The sequence below is a fragment of the Schistocerca nitens genome, chromosome 2, assembly GCF_023898315.1.
Source record: "Schistocerca nitens isolate TAMUIC-IGC-003100 chromosome 2, iqSchNite1.1, whole genome shotgun sequence".
Classification (NCBI taxonomy): Eukaryota; Metazoa; Arthropoda; class Insecta; order Orthoptera; family Acrididae; genus Schistocerca; species Schistocerca nitens.
In genome coordinates, this window is record NC_064615.1 from 12,673,140 (window position 1) to 12,691,700 (window position 18,561).

The 18,561-nt window shown below is 41.7% G+C and overlaps 1 protein-coding gene across 4 annotated transcripts in view; it reads right to left on the reverse strand.

The window, feature by feature from the left end:
• The window catches only part of LOC126235674 (UDP-glucosyltransferase 2-like), a 112,861-nt gene that overhangs the window by 36,793 nt on the left and 57,507 nt on the right, over nucleotides 1-18,561 (reverse strand). Inside the window, exons 1-2 of one of the 4 annotated variants that reach the window (XM_049944401.1) lie at nucleotides 10,016-10,105; nucleotides 4,892-5,070 (exon numbers count right to left, since the gene is read on the reverse strand). The exons of 2 other annotated variants lie outside the window; for them this stretch is intronic. In XM_049944401.1, coding sequence (XP_049800358.1) covers nucleotides 4,892-5,070; nucleotides 10,016-10,055 — 219 coding nt within the window. In that variant the 5' untranslated portion in view covers nucleotides 10,056-10,105. Of the gene's footprint in view, nucleotides 1-4,891; nucleotides 5,071-10,015; nucleotides 10,106-18,561 lie in introns of those variants that run through there. One more of the 4 variants, XM_049944400.1, reaches the window with a different exon arrangement.

The window sequence follows — 18,561 nt, forward strand, 5'->3', positions numbered from 1 at the left end:
TCTACCTAACACTTTCCTTGTCAACTCCTGTTAACTCAGACACTGCTCTGATTGTTAAACGGCGATCTTGTCGAACAAGTTTACCGATTTTTTCAATGTTTGCATCAGTTTTTGCTGACAATGGTCTGCCAGTGCGAGTGTCATCACTGGTGTCTTCGCGGCCATCTTTAAATCGTTTAAACCACTCAAACACTTGTGTTCGCGATAAAAAATTATCATCGCCGTACACTTGTTGTAACATTACAAACGTTTCACTTGCAGATTTTCCTAGTTTGAAACAAAATTTGATGTTAACACGCTGTTCTTTCTGTACACTCAACATTTTCCGACGCACAGACAAAATGTCAACTACTTAAAACAGACGCCACGGGCAGACTGAGTGCAGGAGGCAGATGAAACTCGAGCAGTAGGCGGAGCGAGAGTCACGTGATAGGCCACCCGACTTTCAGCCTTATTGCATTCGTTTTATTGTTTCACCAGTACTAGTCCGGTTTTTTTCTAGCCACACCTCGTATGCAGGATACATGCCCACGCGCCGTAAGAGGCTCAGTAAAACGATGAATGTTGCAGTTTTCGTGCACGGGATTGAGAACTTATCAATATTAGAAACGAGTCGTTAGCAAAGATCGGTTGAAGCTATTATTACCTCAGAAAATTAATGTCAAGGTAAAATAAGAGTGAACATTAGTATGTGCTGGCGGAAACATTAGGAACGTGAACCGTGTATTGTACTAGACACAAAAAACTTCCAGTTCTATGAAATCAATGTGTCCTTCCAAATCCTTATATCTATTAGAACTGAATGTGACGATTTTTAATGAGAAGTTTGGTGATTATGATGGGGCATTTACCAGTAGCCACACGGTCCCATTTTTAGTCTTCAGGTGCATGTTCCTTGGGAGTAAGGCGCCCACTCTAAGCTGTGCTGCATAAACATTAGTCCGATCACAGCTGTTACATCAGTATAGCTGGTTTTAGAGAGGACCGTGATATGTACTAATAAGCGAGAAGACATTTTACACCGTTTGAACACCCGAATTTGGGTTCTATGTCATTTTTCCAAATCGCTTAACATAAATGATGCGATGGTTCGTTTGAAATGGACATGGACAATGTCTTCTTCCATTCTTTCCCATCTGAGCTCCTACTCCATCTCGAATTGCCAAACCGTAGAAGGGCCGTTAACTTATAACCTAGCTTCACTTTTTAAGAACTAGTTGGGCCGGTGCACTGCTTCATCTCCAAGGCCGAAGGAATTAAAATGATAACTGTGGTGAAAGACTTTAGGCCTTATTTTTTACCACCATTAATGGATAGTTCACGAAGCTGTTTTTCACCGAGGTTCTGCAATTAACCCGGTTTTCTGCCTTCAAATATTAAAACGTTTGAGTGAGACATTGCTGAAAAAATGCTATGTGACTATCAAATGGTTGGCTCCTTCATCACGATAACGTTCCTTGATTGTTGTGACTTCTACCAGCTACAACCTGTTTGCAATTGTTGTAAGCCGGCCGCGGTGGTCTAGCGGTTCTAGGCGCGCAGTCCGGAACCGCGCGACTGCTACGGTCGCAGGTTCGAATCCTGCCTGGGGCATGGGTGTGTGTGATGTCCTTAGGTTAGTTAGGTTTAAGTAGTTCTAAGTTCTAGGTGACTGATGACCACAGATGTTAAGTCCCATAGTGCTCAGAACCATTTGAACCATTTTGAATTGTTGTAATTCCTTGACTGATCTTTATTCTTCTTACCAACCAAACTTTGTCCATAACTGTTTCGAGTTGCATTACTGCGACCATTGTTACGCCTACGATCTTGCTTGCCCTATAGCTGATTTGATTGTCTTAATTAGGATCTTGCTTGTATAAAAAGTTTCAATCGTGCTTTTCTTATGTTCATGTCGTTAGTGTTTTCGCTAAATAGGATACATCAGATAATATTTAAGGCAGTGGGGATGCGCGCATCGAGGTAATACTGGATGCTGGCAGGCACCTTGATCAGACGTCTGTCTGGACTCATCATTGATTGATACCATTCGATGCACATCTCTTGCTGCCTGTATTGTTGTCTGATGATAGTCTACTGACCTAATGCGCTGAAAACAGTAACACGAAATAAGCACGGCTGGAAGTATTGTTACAATCAAGGGGTAGTAATCGCTGTAGTTCTATAGACATTTTGTCTAAAATTGTTAATTATGATAATCCTCCTTCTAGCAGCTTCAATTTGTCCATTATTGTGAATAAGTCTATTGTGATCACCACTTTTATGTGATCTTCTATCATTGCCTAAAATAGCAGAGTTACTTGTTCTGCTAGCTCTACCATTGGTCTAGTAGAAGCATTGCGACAACCAGACAGTTGCATCTCATTCGGCATGTTGCTGTTTTGGATTCTGTCATGTAAAGCGAGGTTGAGTGCCTGCCAGTTTTGGCCGAGAACAAAGCGACTACAATTTTCAACGGAAAGACTGTTGTTTTATAGAGTTAGTAGATATGTTGTGGGAGATGTAATTATGGAATACGAGGATTGGGAAGACCTGTGCCTCACTGGACGAAGATATTTATCCGAAACTCCCATGCTACCCAACATAGAGCATAATAAGAGAGACATCTGAACTTCTCAAACGCTCTTCGCTGGAAGACACAGTGGTCAAGAATTTCTCCCACAGGCACCTAGTCAACCTACTACTTATACTTTACCGTAGATCCACAAGGATGAGACGCCATTTCACCTCGTCGTATCCACCACTGGTTCACCAACATAAAAGATGGGGAAATACCTGGCCAGTCCCCTCGTTCCACATATGGGACACTGCGAACATCATACCTGAAATTCAGCAGATTATATCAACCGAATTAACTGTCTTCGACAGTGAGGAAGACATTACGGACAATTTTGATGTTGTGGTGCCTGTCAAAGGCTGTTTCGACTTAGTATCCAAGTTCTTTGTAAGTGAAGTGGTTGTTCTATTTAGCCACAGTCTTACGTCTTCTTACTTTCTGTACAACGGTAAGTATTACGATCAGAGGGACGGCCTTGATATTGACAGCCCTTTAGCTCCAGCTGTTGCAAACCTCTTCATGAAGAATTTTGAGGATGTTGCTTCAAACACGGGGCCATTAAAGACTAGTTATTTCTTACGACATACTGACGACACGTTCGTCATTTGCCTCCACGGACGTGAGACCTCAAGGATATTAACAGTAACGTCCAGTTTACCATGGAGGTAACAAAAGACAATGGATTGCCCTTCGTCGACGTTCTCGTCCACCGTAAACGAAATGGACGCCTTGGCCACAGCGCCTATACAAAACCCACCGATCTGCACTTGGACACCATCAGTCATCATCTCCCGGCACTGTTCCACAAACATTGGTGCATCGTGCAAGAATGATATCAGACGTTGATAACCTGACTCTTGAGCTGAGCCACCTACGCGAAATCTTCAGGATCTACGGCTGTAACGTCCGTCAAATAAATGAAGTGATTTAAAGAAAGACTCACAACTAGATCACCGATGAGCAGCAGCAAAAGAAACTTGCTTTCTTGCCATTCTGTGGCTGCGTGTCGGGCAAGATAAGCCGCCTGCTAGAACGACAAAAGATGAAATCGATCTTCAGGCCTCCGAAGAAAATCCGTACCTTTCTGGGACCAGTTAAACACGCGGCAGACGTCAGAACAGCTACGGTCTACGAGATACCCTGCGAATCTGGTCAGTCTTATGTCGATCAAGCAGTACGAACTGTGAAACAACACAGCAAGCAGCATGAGAGGTTTTATCTCCTACGCTACCCCGAGAAATCTGCTTCAGCTGAGTACGCTTTAGAACGCGGACATCGGATAAAATTTGGCGAAGCATCCGTCGTGGCTCGTACAAACGGCTTCTGGGATTGACTGACTAAAGGAGTCATTGAAACAAAAGTCACCAATAACACCCTAAATAGAGACCGTGACCTGCAGCATGGTACGGCGTGCGATCCAGAGATCGCGTCGATGAAGCGGGTGCATCGAACGCTGACTCAGTATACCCCAATATACGATGATGCCGCAGGCACCAGTGACGTCACTTACGGCAGTTAGTGTATACAAGGGATGTACCAGCAGCCCACAGGCAGTCATACCAATTGTCAATTGCCAGGGAGTGCTTGGACGAAAGCTTGCGTAATTTTAATTACTTGACGTCGTTCGAAACGCGAGAATTTTTATTCGATATTACTTTCATTTCAGAGCATAGCTTCCAATTGCGTGTCTGAGTAGAGGCAATACACATGTAATCTCTGTGAGCAAATGTCTAAACTTGGGACGGAGCTTCGTAAGTAAACACTGTCTTCTTTATATAGACCCATTTTGAGGAACGGAATCCTAAAAACGTGTCAAGTGCAAATATGGTTGGCAACGGCACGGTATCTTACGTGCTGCAGTTAAGAAATTGTCATTCAGAAAATGAACAGTGGTTTTGGAGAAAAGATTGTTTTAAACTGTTTGCAGCATTATTGCTCTGTTCAAGCAACCAGTATCTGCAGAGTGAACTGAAGCGTCCTTAATGTTATAAACAATTCCTTGTAAGCAAATGATATTATTGTAGCATCAAAATCAGTCGCTATAACAATTCATACACAGTAAGCTCCGATACGAAAATCTCGCCATAGAAACATAAATATGGTTATGATTACATCCGATCTGTACTTCAGATTATAGCTTGGAACTACTTTCGGAATCTGAAGAAAAAAAATTCAATATTTGCCATCCTTTGACAATAAAGTTGTTTTGTGTGGTATAATCGATAGAGATAATTCAGTTTTGAATCTATGCATTCAGAAATCATGCCAGATGTTGATTTTGGGTAGTTTTATATGTAATGTAAAGTTATTGAAGAAACTTTTGGGAAAGCTCACCTTGAGCGGATCCGATGTAAACAAGGTAACTTCATGACCTCTTTCTAGTAGCGCCTTTGTCACAACGTGGAACGCCTTCTGGTGGCTAATGGACGCAGTTGGAGCCATCACCAGTATTTTTGAGGCTGATGCGATGTTTGTCGACACCAGTAATAGGAGAACTACACGAAACAAGCCCTCTGAAATAACATTTCACTTATTTTCATATTTTTCATTGCAGTTTTTGGTACATACTATGTAACCAATACTTATTATATATTCTGCACATCTAATGATTAAATATAACGTAAGTATCTCACAAAAGCTTATAACACATCATAATAACACTTGAAGGATACATGCAACAAGTACAGTAATTTTCCATTGTTGAGAAAAGCTATAAACAATATTACAAATACACTACATTGGTCCCAAACGAAACTGTCGCTAATCTTACGGTTATACTATCCTACCGGAAGGTAAAAGTTAAACAATATTTAGATATGGCAGTATCATCTGACAGTTAGTCCAAAGCAAGGTACAGAAGGTCTCACACTCAATTACGACGAAGTAGCCACGTCCATCTTTTGGTGGTTAAGCCACTTTGCGATTGAGACTAGTCTCGTAGAGTACGTATTCAGTCGTTACTGGTCCCTGTGTTTTTCACTTATTTTTTGTTGGTTCTTAATCGTTGAATTTGCTCTTACAGAAAAATTCATTTCCCATCACATAGTTTACTAAGTGTAAACGAACTTGGTTACACAAAAACTATTTTCTAAATACCTGTAGCATATAACCTGAAGAATATCGCTGGCTTCGGAATATGTAGTTCCACTATCAGATGAATTGAACTTGTATGCCTGAAATGGATGGTAATGTAACCGATGAAACAATGAAGACTGCTTTCAGGAAAATATTTTACCTCGCGCATTCAAGTGTATACACCTGCGGATCCCTACTACATTACACTGATGGTCGAATCTCTACGAATATACTGTTTATCAAGATAATAAAAGTACATGTAAATGCTCAGCCTGATAGGAGTAGCCCCATTTGTACGAGTAATTTGTACCTGATGAGGGAAACACGCCTGCGATTATTTTTTTCTTTCTCTAATCCATCAGTCTTTCGGCAGATTTACTGTCGACCTCCTTACTTTCGTAACACACGGCACCTTCTTGATCTGTACGTAACTGCAACACACAACACCGTCCACAGTCTGTATTACATATTCTATTAAGCTTCTATTAAGCTTAGCAGCACCAAATTTACAATATCAAAGTGCCTCTTCATATGCCCACTTCTTCTAATAAGGATATTCCATAGACTTATTTCCTCACCTATTGTTTGTAGTACTTCTTTACTTCGTACCTTATCAGTTCATTTAGTTTTTAAAACGCTGTCATAGTAGCTAATTTCAAAAACTTCGAGTTTCTCCTTCTGATTTAAGAAACGCCACATTTCTCATTTATACAATTCGTTGGGTCTTACTTGCACATTTCCACCTCGATATTTGATACCGGTAGGGTTCCCTTTGAAAAAATCTTTCTTCACTGTTGCAACTGAATGTCTTCTTTGCTTAGGTCATCCTGTCTAACTTTGTTTCCTAGACAGGAGAAAGCATTCACTCACACCACTAATGTGGCTGCTTTATTTCAGGCGAGTAGGTCCGCGTCACCAGCGAAACACGTCGTTGGTATCCTCTACCCTTGCACTGTTATTCCTCTTTCGGAATTTTTTTAAAATTCCTTCATTGCTTCTTTGACGCCGAAGCTGAACAACGTTAATGATAAGCTGCAACTGTGTTTACACCTTCTTTAATCTTATTTGCCTTTCTTGACTTCTGTTTCTGTTACTCCTCTTGGGTTAGAAATACAAAATGAACACTGCCCTAACAGGACATGAAGGCCAACGGTACCGACCGGCCGCCGTGTCATCCTCAGCCCACAGGCGTCGCTGGTTTTGGATATAGAGTTGCATGTAGTTAGCATACCACTCTTCCGCTCGTATGCCAGTTTACGAGAACGGAGTCGCTACTTCTCAATCAAGTAGCTCCCGGTTTGCCTCACAAGGGCTGAGTGCAGCCCGCTTGCCAGCAGCGCTCGGCAGACCGGATGGCCACCCATCCAAGTACTAGCCCTGCCCGACAGTGCTTAACTTCGGTGATCTTACTGGAATTTGGGTAGATTATGCTGCAAATTATTAGTCTGTCTCTTTACTTCAGCAAAAATCTTCCAAGGACTGTGAATTCCATTTCACATTACTGGAGGTGTTTCCATGTCGACAAATGCTGGTATGGTGTCGAATTTTCTTCACTCTGCCTACCACTACTAAAAGCTTTGTCTGAAATGGTTCTCTTGTTTTTTTGCCCTTCGTGAAACTTAACTGCTTCTCGTCTAATATGTCTTGAAATTTTCTTTCTATTCTTCTATATATTGTTCTGGAAAAGACCGGAAATTAGAATTTAAAAGAGCTTCGGAAAACTTGGGCTCAAATAATTCAGAAGGGATAGAAAACATTCCATCATTTCTAATATCAAACTTCGTGGCAGATTTAAACTGTGTGCCCGACCGAGACTCGAACTCGGGACCTTTACCTTCCGCGGGCAAGTGCTCTACCATCTGAGCTACCGAAGCACGACTCACACCCGCTCCTCACAGCTTTACTTCTGTCAGTATCTCGTCTCCTACCTTCCAAACTTTACAGAAGCTCTCCTGCGAACCATGCAGAACTAGCACTCCTGAAAGAAAGGATACCGCGGAGACATGGCTTAGCCACAGCCTGGGGCACACAGTTTTAATCTGCCAGGAAGTTTCATATCAGCGCACACTCCGCTGCAGAGTGAAAATCTCATTCTGGATTTCTAATATCATTTGGGGAAGTGCGAGCCAAACGACTATTTCAGTTGATGTGTAGAATCTATGAGACTGGCAACATATTAGGAGACTTTCGGAAAAATATAATCCACACATTTTTCGAAGATTGCAGGAGCAAATAAGTGTGAGAACAACCGCGACAATCATATCAACAGGCCTGGCACCCACTCTCCTGACATAGATAATACACACAACAATAGAAAAGGAAACTGAGGATCTATTAGGTGAAGATTAGTTTGGCGTTAGGAAAGGTAAAGGCAGTAGAAGCAAGACTGAAGTAAAATCAAGACATGTTCATAGGATTCGTCGACCTGGAAGAATCGTTCACAATGTAAAACGTTGCAAGGTGCTCGAAATTGTGAGAAAGATAGGAGTAAGTTATAGATAAAGATGGGTAACACACAATAAGTACAAGAACCAAGAGACAACCATAAAACAAAAGGACCAAGGACGAGGTTCTCGAATTAAAAAGGGTGCGAGACTGGGGTGCAGTCGGTCGCTCCTACTGTTTGGTCCATACGTAGAAGATGCAGAGACGGAAATGAAACAAAGGTTCGAGAGTGGGATTAAAATTCCGGGTGGAAGGATATCTGTGGTAAGATTCACACATGGCTTCGCTGTCCTCAAGGACGTGAAGAATAATCGCAGGGTCTGTTGAATCTAATGAATAGTTTAATGAGTGCAGAATATGGGCTGAGAGTAAATGGAAGAGTGATGAAAGTAGTAGCGTAAATTAAATCAGTGATAAAGTTAGCGTCAATATTGGGCACCACGATGTAGATGAAGTGAAGGATTTCTTCTTCCTTGAAAACAGAAGTAAGTACGATGCAGTTACCAAAGACGACACAAAAAGCAATCAGCACAGGAAAAAGATGGAATTTATGGCCAAAATAACTCTCCTGGTATTTAACATTGGCCTTAATAAGGAAAAGAAATTTCTGAGAATGTATGTTCGGAGCACAGTGAATCAAGGATTGTGGGGAAACCAGGAATGAAAAGAATCGAAGCCTTTGAGATTTGGTACTACAGTAGGTGTTGAAAATTATGCAGACATCGTTGTGCGCTCCCTGTCACCCTTTTGAAGCTAATATCACAAAGTTACATTTTACGGCTGATTTGTATGTGTAATGTTAGGCAGTTAACTGCTGCATCATTAACATCCATTCCTAGGGGCAGCAGGAACTTTTTATCGTGTTGGTTTAAAAACGTTGATTCGCAGGCTGCGTCAACCGTTTGCAGATCTTCATTGTAGCTTACCGTATTTTACACTAACCTCACACGTACGTTGTTCTAATTCTCCGTTATTTTTATGTGTCAATCTTCATTCCAGTCAACTTCTGTTTCAGTCAGATGAGTTTATACAAAGGGCACAAGACACCCAAAGTATTTTAAAAGAAAGGAAATTCAGAATAATAATGATTTGTTTAACTGTGAGATTTCAAAATCGAGACAATAATAAAACAAATATAATAATGAAGAACCGGATCTTTCTGTAATTTGATGTCCAAAGATAAGATTTATGTAGTGCTTCACGCTAATTTACCTTACATAACTACTCGTATAATTATCTGTGCATACACTGCAGTCTGTATAGAACCTCCGTTTTCTTCATTTTACTGCCTCGTAACGGTAAACCAAATCCGGATGTTGTCCATCATAGCTTATCAGTGGGACAGATAGCAAAGTTTGTCTGGATTGCCATGAGAAAAGATGAATATATTGTAAATTATTATCTTAACCCGTGTAAAACACCGAATCGCCTAAATACCCAAGGTTCTCTTCACTTTTCTAATAATTTTAGTGAGTTATAGGTACTATAACACAATGAAGGCAGCATAAATAGAGACCTAAGGAATAGTATCCGAAATGACCGTCTGGAGTAACATGGTATGAAATTTAAATGACGCCAATTTCAAATCCGGAGAACAAATAGAAATATTTGAAACGTTGTGCTTCTGTAGGAAAAAAACAAAACAAAAACAAAAGCGAGTGACCAAATAAGGTGTAAAATGAAAGGGTACTAAACAGATTAAGGAAGGAGTAAAGTCTGCGATAAAGTCTTACTAAAGGAAGGGGCAAATTACTGTGATTTCTGCTACGATATCCGCTAAAAGTAGTTGTAAACGGCGAATATGGTAGAGGAGACACAGACTAGAATATAGTAATTATATTAAAGAAGCTGTTGCGTGTAGTAGTTACGCAGAAATGGTTAGGAACATATATGAAAGACATCAAATCAGACCCAAGCTGGAGAGCAACTGTGACTTACCGTTCATTGTAGTCAGGCTTCGGCGGTAAAATGAACGCATGTTGTATTGTACGACAGCCTCAAGTCACAATAGTCGATCCACAACCTACGGCAGCGGAATTCTCTGTGTGATACAGAGGAGCAGAGTATTTTATTGGAACATGTTATCTACGATTACTTAACGGCTTCCCTCTCCATCTTAATCCGCGACAGCTAACACTTAGCTGATAGGGATGCGCGCGTCATCCTGACACTGCAGATTCCTTCGAACGCGACATGACATTCGTTTTTTGCCCCAGATACCCACAACGGATAATTTGGGGTAATTTAAAGTGCCAATTAAAGACCTGTGAAGCTTGTATAGTTACAAAAAATAATTGTTCAGATAAAACGACTTCTTTTTCAAAAACAGACAGCCATTTGAAATATTTACTCACTCAGCAAAGCCTGATAAATGTTTTCGTCTGCTTGCAGTACATAGGCCAACACTACATTGCCCGTTAGAACGTTTCTACATAATCACAGACATGAGCTTTCTTGAATACTTTAAATCAAGATGAAAATTCAAAGTGGTCTGAGAGTACAGCAGTGTTCGTAAACATTGCCACATATTTAAAGGATTGCCACAAAGAACCCGATCTTGGAAGATGCGCAGGGCATTGATAAAGCAATAAATAATTAAGAAAACAGGCGGTGTGTAAGCAGTACCATTTGGACTCTCGCTTGTGTTACCAGAAACATCGGGATTGCGATAAGATAAATCATGGAAAGTTCAGCATTAGTTTCTTACATCTGTCCTAGATAATTTTGATCCTTTCCGTCGAAATGTTGGGGTGTGTAAGTGTGCAGGCTGACCGTTAACAGATTGGTAGGTAAAGTAGTAGCTTAAATTTTATAAAAAAGATAAAACGTTAATCTCTGTCTGTACTCAAACTATTTTAACAATGAAGTAAACATGTTTGTGAAGTACACTACCTACACTATCAGCGACTGTTTAAATGTTAGTCTACAGAACATGTCATCCAGAGTCATAATTTCAGATTAGAAACAAGATTTCTTTTTCTGTCTGTCATCCGTTTACTGTTATGATTCCAGTAATCAGAGATTTCGGAGGTAGCATACTGAACGTTCCCTTAAAGTTGCAGAAAGTTAGTTAAATAGCTTACATATGATTTTTCGGTTTTGCGATTGTGAAAGCAAGGTAACTGTATGTCTTTCGCCAGTCTGACATTTGGTTCAAAAAAATGGCTCTGAGCACTACGGGACTTAAACTGAGGTCATCAGTCCCCTAGAACTTAGAACTACTTAAACCTAACTAACCTAAGGACATCACACACACATGCATGCCCGAGGCAGGATTCGAACCTGCGACCGTAGCCGTCACGCGGTTCCGGACTGAAGCGCCTAGAACCGCTCGGCCACAGCGGCAGGCCTGACATTTGGTGGCAATCAATTTGTTCGTTATGGTCTACAGACACTTCATGCCTTTTTCACCCAGTCCAGATCACAATGAGGGAGGTTCTCCATGTGTTGCTAAAGCCCCCTTGATTCAATGCTACGATGACTATGAGTGGCTACAGCGAGGTTGACTGACAACACTTCAGGGCCTTACGTCATACTGAATTCTTAACTTGTACAACACGCTGCTTTCTAAAATCACCAATGAATCTTTACTGACGTAAAATTTACATGCTTTAGAACGCAGGAGTAATCAGTATTGCCAAGTTTTATCACAACATTTTAAAAATTTCTTAACAACTGAAATGCGTTTCATTTTGATTCAGTCTATCATTACACTAAATTTAACTGTCTACGTTATATGCAGGATGTTCCAAGAGGAATGGTCGATCATTCGAAGCCGAAAAGTCATGCAAACACTGGGCTCTAAAACTCATTCCTTGTGAGGTATGAGCCGTTGTTCATCTACGCTACTGTGAAACACATCTCTTCCACTGAACAAGTACTCATTGCTTTTAAGGTATGCTTGCATTTTAGAGCACTTACATGTTACACATTTTTGGATTCTACTGATAGTTGCTGTCATATCCCTGAATATTGGCTATTCTTTTGTGATATCCTGTATAGAATTAGCGACCGTGATTCAAGAGTTTGGCCTCAGATATATGACAGTTCAGGTCTGATGTTATCATCAGTTTTTCTAATTCTACTAGACTTCAGCACTACAATTAATTATGCTTCCATATTTACTTTTTTGTTTAAGTTACCAGAACCGTAAACGATCAGGCTAAACCACGCGGCCTTTTATGAATGCATCTTGTCAGCTGTCCAGTAAAGATGTACTAGGAACGTAGTATGAAGAACCAATGCTAAAAAAAGCAAAACATTTCCTCTATGATTACACCTCCACACTGCGTAATACGTATCTTGCTGGTTGTTTCTAGGTGGTAACATCTCTTCATTGTATAATTTCATTCATACCTGTACTCTGCAAAGTAATGTGAAATGAATGGCAGCGACTGCTCCTCATTATACAGGGTGGTCCATTGATAGTGACCGGGCCAAATATCTCACGAAATAAGCATCAAACGAAAAAACTACAAAGAACGAAACTCGTCTAGCTTGAAGGGGGAAACCAGATGGCACAATGGTTGGCCCGCTAGATGGTGCTGCCATAGGTCAAACGGATATGAACTGCATTTTTTTAAACAGGAACGCCCATTTTTTATTACATATTCGTGTAGTACGTAAAGAAATATAAATATTTCAGTTGGACCACTTTTTTCGCTTTGTGATAGATGGCGCTGTAATAGTCACAAACGTATAAGTACGTGGTATCACGTAACATTCCGCCAGTGCGAACGGTATTTGCTTCGTGATACATTACCGGTGTTAAAATCGACCGTTTACCAATTACCGAAAAGGTCGATATCGTGTTGATGTATGGCTATTGTGATCAAAATCCCCAACGGGCGTGTGCTATGTATGCTGCTCGGTATCCTGGACGACATCATCCAAGTGTCCGGACCGTTCGCCGGATAGTTAGGTGTTCAGCCACATGTGAAACGTCAACCATGACTTGCAATAAATGATGATGCCCAAGTAGGTGTTTTAGCCGCTGTCGCGGTTAATCCGCACATCAGTAGCAGACAAATTGCGGGAGAATCGGAAATCTCAAAAACGTCGATGTTGAGAATGCTACATCAACATCGATTGCACCCGTACCATATTTCTATACACCAGGAATTGCATGACGACTACGAAGCGTCATTCACCAACAGCGGTAACGTAAACCGGCAAAATATGCACTATTAGGCAACGGAAAATCCACGATCGCTGCAACAAGTGGAACATCAGCGACCTTGGCGGGTTAATGTATGGTGCGGCACTAAGGGAGGAAGGATAATTGGCCCCCATTTTATCTATGGCAATCTAAATGGTGCAGTGTATGCTGATTTCCTATGTAATGTTATACCAATGTTACTACAAGATGTTTCACTGCATGACAGAATGGCGATGTACTTCCAACATGATCGATGTCCGGCACATAGCTCGCGTGCGGTTGAAGCGGTACTGAATAGCATATTTCATGACAGGTGGATTGGTCGTCGAAGCACCATACCATGGCCCGAACGTTCACCGGATCTGGCGTCCCCGGATTTCTTTCTGTGGGGAGAGTTGAAGGATATTTGCCGTCGTGATACACCGACAACGCCTGACAATATGAGTCAGCGCATTGTCAATGCATGTGCGAACATTACGGAAGGCGAACTACTCGCTGCCGAGAGGAATGTCGTTACACGTACTGCCAAATGCATTGAGGTTGACGGTCATCATTTTCAGCATTTATTGCATTAATGTGGTATTTACTGGTAATCACGCTGTAACAGCATGCGTTCTCGGAAATGATAAGTTCACAAAGGTACATGTATCATATTGGAACAACCGAAACAGAATGTTCAAACGTACCTACGTTCTGTATTTTAATTTCATAAACCCTACCTGTTACCAACTGTTCGTCTAAAATTGTAAGCCATATGTTTGTGATTATTACAGCGCCATCTATTACAAAGCGAAGAAAGTGGTTCAACTAAAACATTCATATTTCTTTACGTACCACACGAAAATGTAATAAAAAATTCGGGTTCCTATTTTTAAAAAAGGCAGTTCATATCCGTTTGACCTATGTCAGCGCCATCTAGCCAGCCAACCTTAGCGCCATCTGGTTTCCCCCTTCAAGCTAGAGAAGTTTCGTTCTTTGTACTTTTTTCGTTTGACGCTTACTTCGTGAGATATTTGGCGCGGTCACGATCAATGAACCACCCTGTATACGTATTACGGTTCAGTTGTATCCTATTCGCGAAAGATGCGCAAGAAGAAAGATTTTGAAAATGGTTTCAGATTATACTTCGTGGTTCTTATTGGAGCAATGCATTATACGGTCTATATTGGATTTTGAACTTGTTTGTGTACGTCTTTGCGAGATAGTTGCCTAACGTATTCCAGCGACATCCAGTTCAGGTTTCAGCATCTCAGAGACAGCTCGAATATCGAATATATGACGAATAATAATAAAAAAAAAAAAAACTTAGAACAACTGAAACCTAACTAACCTAAGGACAGCACACACACACATGCCCGAGGCAGGATTCGAACCTGCGACCGTAGCGGTCGCGCGGTTCCAGACTGTAGCGCCTAGAACCGCTCGGCCACACCGGTCGACCTGTGACCCTTCGTGCTACTCTGTATACGCTTTATATCCCCTGACATTATTATCTGGTATAGGTTCCGCACACTTAAGTTATATTATACAACAGATCACACGAATATTTGTAAGTAGTCCTCACTGCAAACTAACTGCATTTTCCTAGTATTATAGCAAACAATCGAAGCCTACATATGCATTATCTACGACTGAGGCTTCGTCATCTTTCAATTTCACATCAACACACAGTATCACATTCCGGTATGAGTTATCTAATTCCAGGTGTCACTTGTCAATATTGAAGTAATAGGATACAAAAGTTTTTTCGTTTTGTGGAAGGCATAGCCTTACATTTATGGACATTTTAAGAAAGTGATCAATTTTTGCACATCACTGAAAGGGTACCAAGATCTGCCTGAATAATTGCACAGCTTTTTCCCGGCATAACTTCATTATAAACAGCTACATAATACGCAGAAAGTCGGCGGTTACTATTAATAATGTTTTCCATGTCTTTAATAGGCGACATGAACAGTAATGTTACAAAAACACTTACTCAGTGTAGTTATTTCTGCATCTCTCCATGCAAGATATCATGCTGCGTGCTCCTTATCGAGAAATCCTCAGCATAGACACAAAATTCATTGGAAACCAGTTGTGATTTTAGTATTGTTAATAAGCGTCTGTGAGGGACCGAGTGAAATGCTTTTTGAAAGTCTACAAATACACTAATGGGCATTCAAATTTCTACGCCAAGAAGAAATGCAGATGATAAACGGATATTCATAGCACAAATATATTACACTAAAACTGACATGTGATTGCATTTTCACGCAATTTGGGTGCATTGATCCCGAGAAATCAGTACCCAGAACAACCACCTCTGGCTGTAATAACGGCCTTGATACGCCTGGGCTTTGAGTCAAACACAGCTTGGATGGCGTGTACAGGTACAGCTGCCCATGCAGCTTCAAGACGATACTACAGTTCATAAAGAGTAGTGACTGGCGTATTGTGACGAGCCAGTTGCTCGGCCACCATTAACCAGACGTTTTCAATTGGTGAGAGATCTGGAGAATGTACTGACCAGGGCAGCAGTCGAACGTTTTCTGTATCCAGAAAGGCCCGTACAGGACCTGCAACATGCGTCGTGCATTTCCTGCTAAAATGTAGGGTTTCGCAGGGATCGAATGGAGGGTAGAGCCACATCTGAAATGTAACGTCCACTGTTCAAAGTGCCGTCAATGCGAACAAGAGGTGACCGAGACGTGTATCCAATCGCACCCCATACCGTCACGCCGGGTGATACGCCAGTATGGCGATGACGAATACACGCTTCCAATGTGCGTTCACTGCGATGTCGACAAACACGGATGCGACCATCAGGATGCTGTAAATAGAACCTGGATTCATCCGAAAAATGACGTTTTGCCATTCGTGCACCCAGATTCGTCGTTGAGTACACCATCGCAGGCGCTCCTATCTGTGATGCAGCTTCAAGGCTAACCGCAGCAATGGTCTCCGAGATGATAGTCCATGCTGCTGCAAACTTCGTCGAACTGTTCGTGCAGATGGTTGTTGTCTTGCAAAGTCCCCATCTGTTGACTCAGGGATCGAGACGTGGCTGCACGATCCGTTACAGCCGTGTGGTTAAGATACCTGTCATCTCGACTGCTAGTGATACGAGGGGATCCAGTACGGCGTTCCGTATTGCCCTCCTGAACCGACCGATTCCATATTCTGCTAACAGTCATTGCATCTCGACCAACGCGAGCAGCAATGTCGCGATACGATAAACCGCAATCGCGATAGGCTACAATCCAACCTTTATCAAAGTCGGAAACGTGATGGTACGCATTTCTCCTCCTCACACGAGGCATAACAACAACGTTTCAGCAGGCAATGACGGTCAACTGCTGTTTGTGTATGAGAAATCGTTTGGAAACTTTCCTCATATCAGCATGTTGTAGGTGTCGCCACCAGCGCCAACCTTGTGTGTATGCTCTGAAAAGGTAATCATTTGCATATCACAACATTTTCTTCCTGTCGGTTAAATTTCGCGTCTGTAGCACGTCTTCTTCGTGGTGTAGCAATTTTAATGGCCAGTAGTGTACTACAGCGTCCTGCTTTCCTTGCCGTCATCGGAGAAATATGCGAGTTCTGAATCGGTGTAGGTTGGCGCATGGAGATATTTCTGTTCAGCTGTCTCACTATGTTTCAGTTCATAAAATGCTATGAGATTCAGCAACGGGTCGACATAAAATATTTTGTAGATCACTTCTCATAGCCTTCTTGTGGACTGTTTCTATCGGTCTATTCTTCAACCCACCTTTTGACAGATGACCTCAATTCCTAGCCTTGGTTAGGTTAGGTTAGGTTATTCCTGCAAGAATTCCTCTTGGTGTGCATCTTTGGTGACCGTCGCCTTTTTGACATAGACATGCATTGTCGTGCCTGTTCTTTTGGACACGTCCGAAGGAACAGGCACTACATACCTGCATCAGAATGAAATTAATAGCAGTAGTACTTATCTTTCCTGAGGTAAAGGAATAAAACTGATAATGTACGCCTGGATATTTCATGGTCTAGGGGTAGCGTTTTCCTGTTACAATAAAAACGCCCTTGGGCCCGATTTCGAAACGCTCCACCGCTTAACTTTTGATTAATAATCAGCGTTCCCGGCCGAAGACTTCCGACGTAAGAAGTGACGGCCTTGTCAAAGAGGGCGGAGGAGCGGACAGTGGTTAAAGGAGCTGTTTTGTCCTGGGGTGGGAAACTGCCCCTAAAAGCGGAAGACTTAACAATGATCAGTGGCATGAGGATGCAGAAGCAAATGGAAACTGCTGCATTAAAGGGACATAACGTGTATCGACCGGACAGGTGGCCTGTATTTGAAAAAGTGTGATGATGATGTCTCCAATGGCAAAAGAGCCCGGAATAGTCCCACATTCGCATTTCCGGAAGGCGACTGCCAAAGGGGAGGTGACCCTGAGAAGAAGATTGAATAGCCAACGAAAGGATAACGTTCTACGAGTCGGGACGTGGAATGTCAGGAGCTTGAATGTCGTAGGGAAAATCTGGAAAAGGAAATGCAAAGGGTCAATCTGGATGTAGTAGGGGTCAGTGAAGTGAAACAGAAAGAAGGCCAGGATTTCTGATCAGATGAGTATAGGTTAATATCAACAGCAGCAGAAACTGATATAACGGGAATAGGATTCGCTAAGAATAGGAAGGTAGGGCATAGAGAATGTTACAGTTGAGTGATAGGGTTGTTCTTGTCAGAATCGGCGACAAAACAAATAGGACAACGATGGTTCAGATATACATGCGACGTCGCAAGCTGACGATAAGAGACAAAGTATGTGAGGATATCTAATAGTTATGGGGGACTGGAATGCAGTTGTAGGAGAAGGAGTAGAATAACAGATTACAGAAAGATATGGTCTTGGCACAAGGAATGCTAGAGAAGAAAGACTAATTGTCTTCTGTAATAAATTTCAGCTAGTGATAGCGAATACTGAGAGTCAGAAGAGAAGGAGGTATACTTGGGAAAGACCAAGCGATACGGTAAAATTTCAATTAGATTACATCATGGTGAGACAGAGATTCCGAAATCAGATACTGGACAGTAAGGCGTAAACAGGAGTAGGTACAGGCTCAGGTCAAAACGTAATAATGATGTAGAGAAGGCTGAAGTTCAAGAGATTACTCAGGAATTACCAATACGCAAAGAAGTTGGATACAGAGGTACTAAGGGATGACGAGACAAGCTTGATGTTCTCTAAGGTTATAGATACAGCAATAAGGTATAGCTTAGTTGGCAGTACAGTTGGAGAGGAATACACATCTCTAAAAAGGGTAATCACAGAAGCTGGAAAGAAAAACATGGGTATAAAGAAGGTAA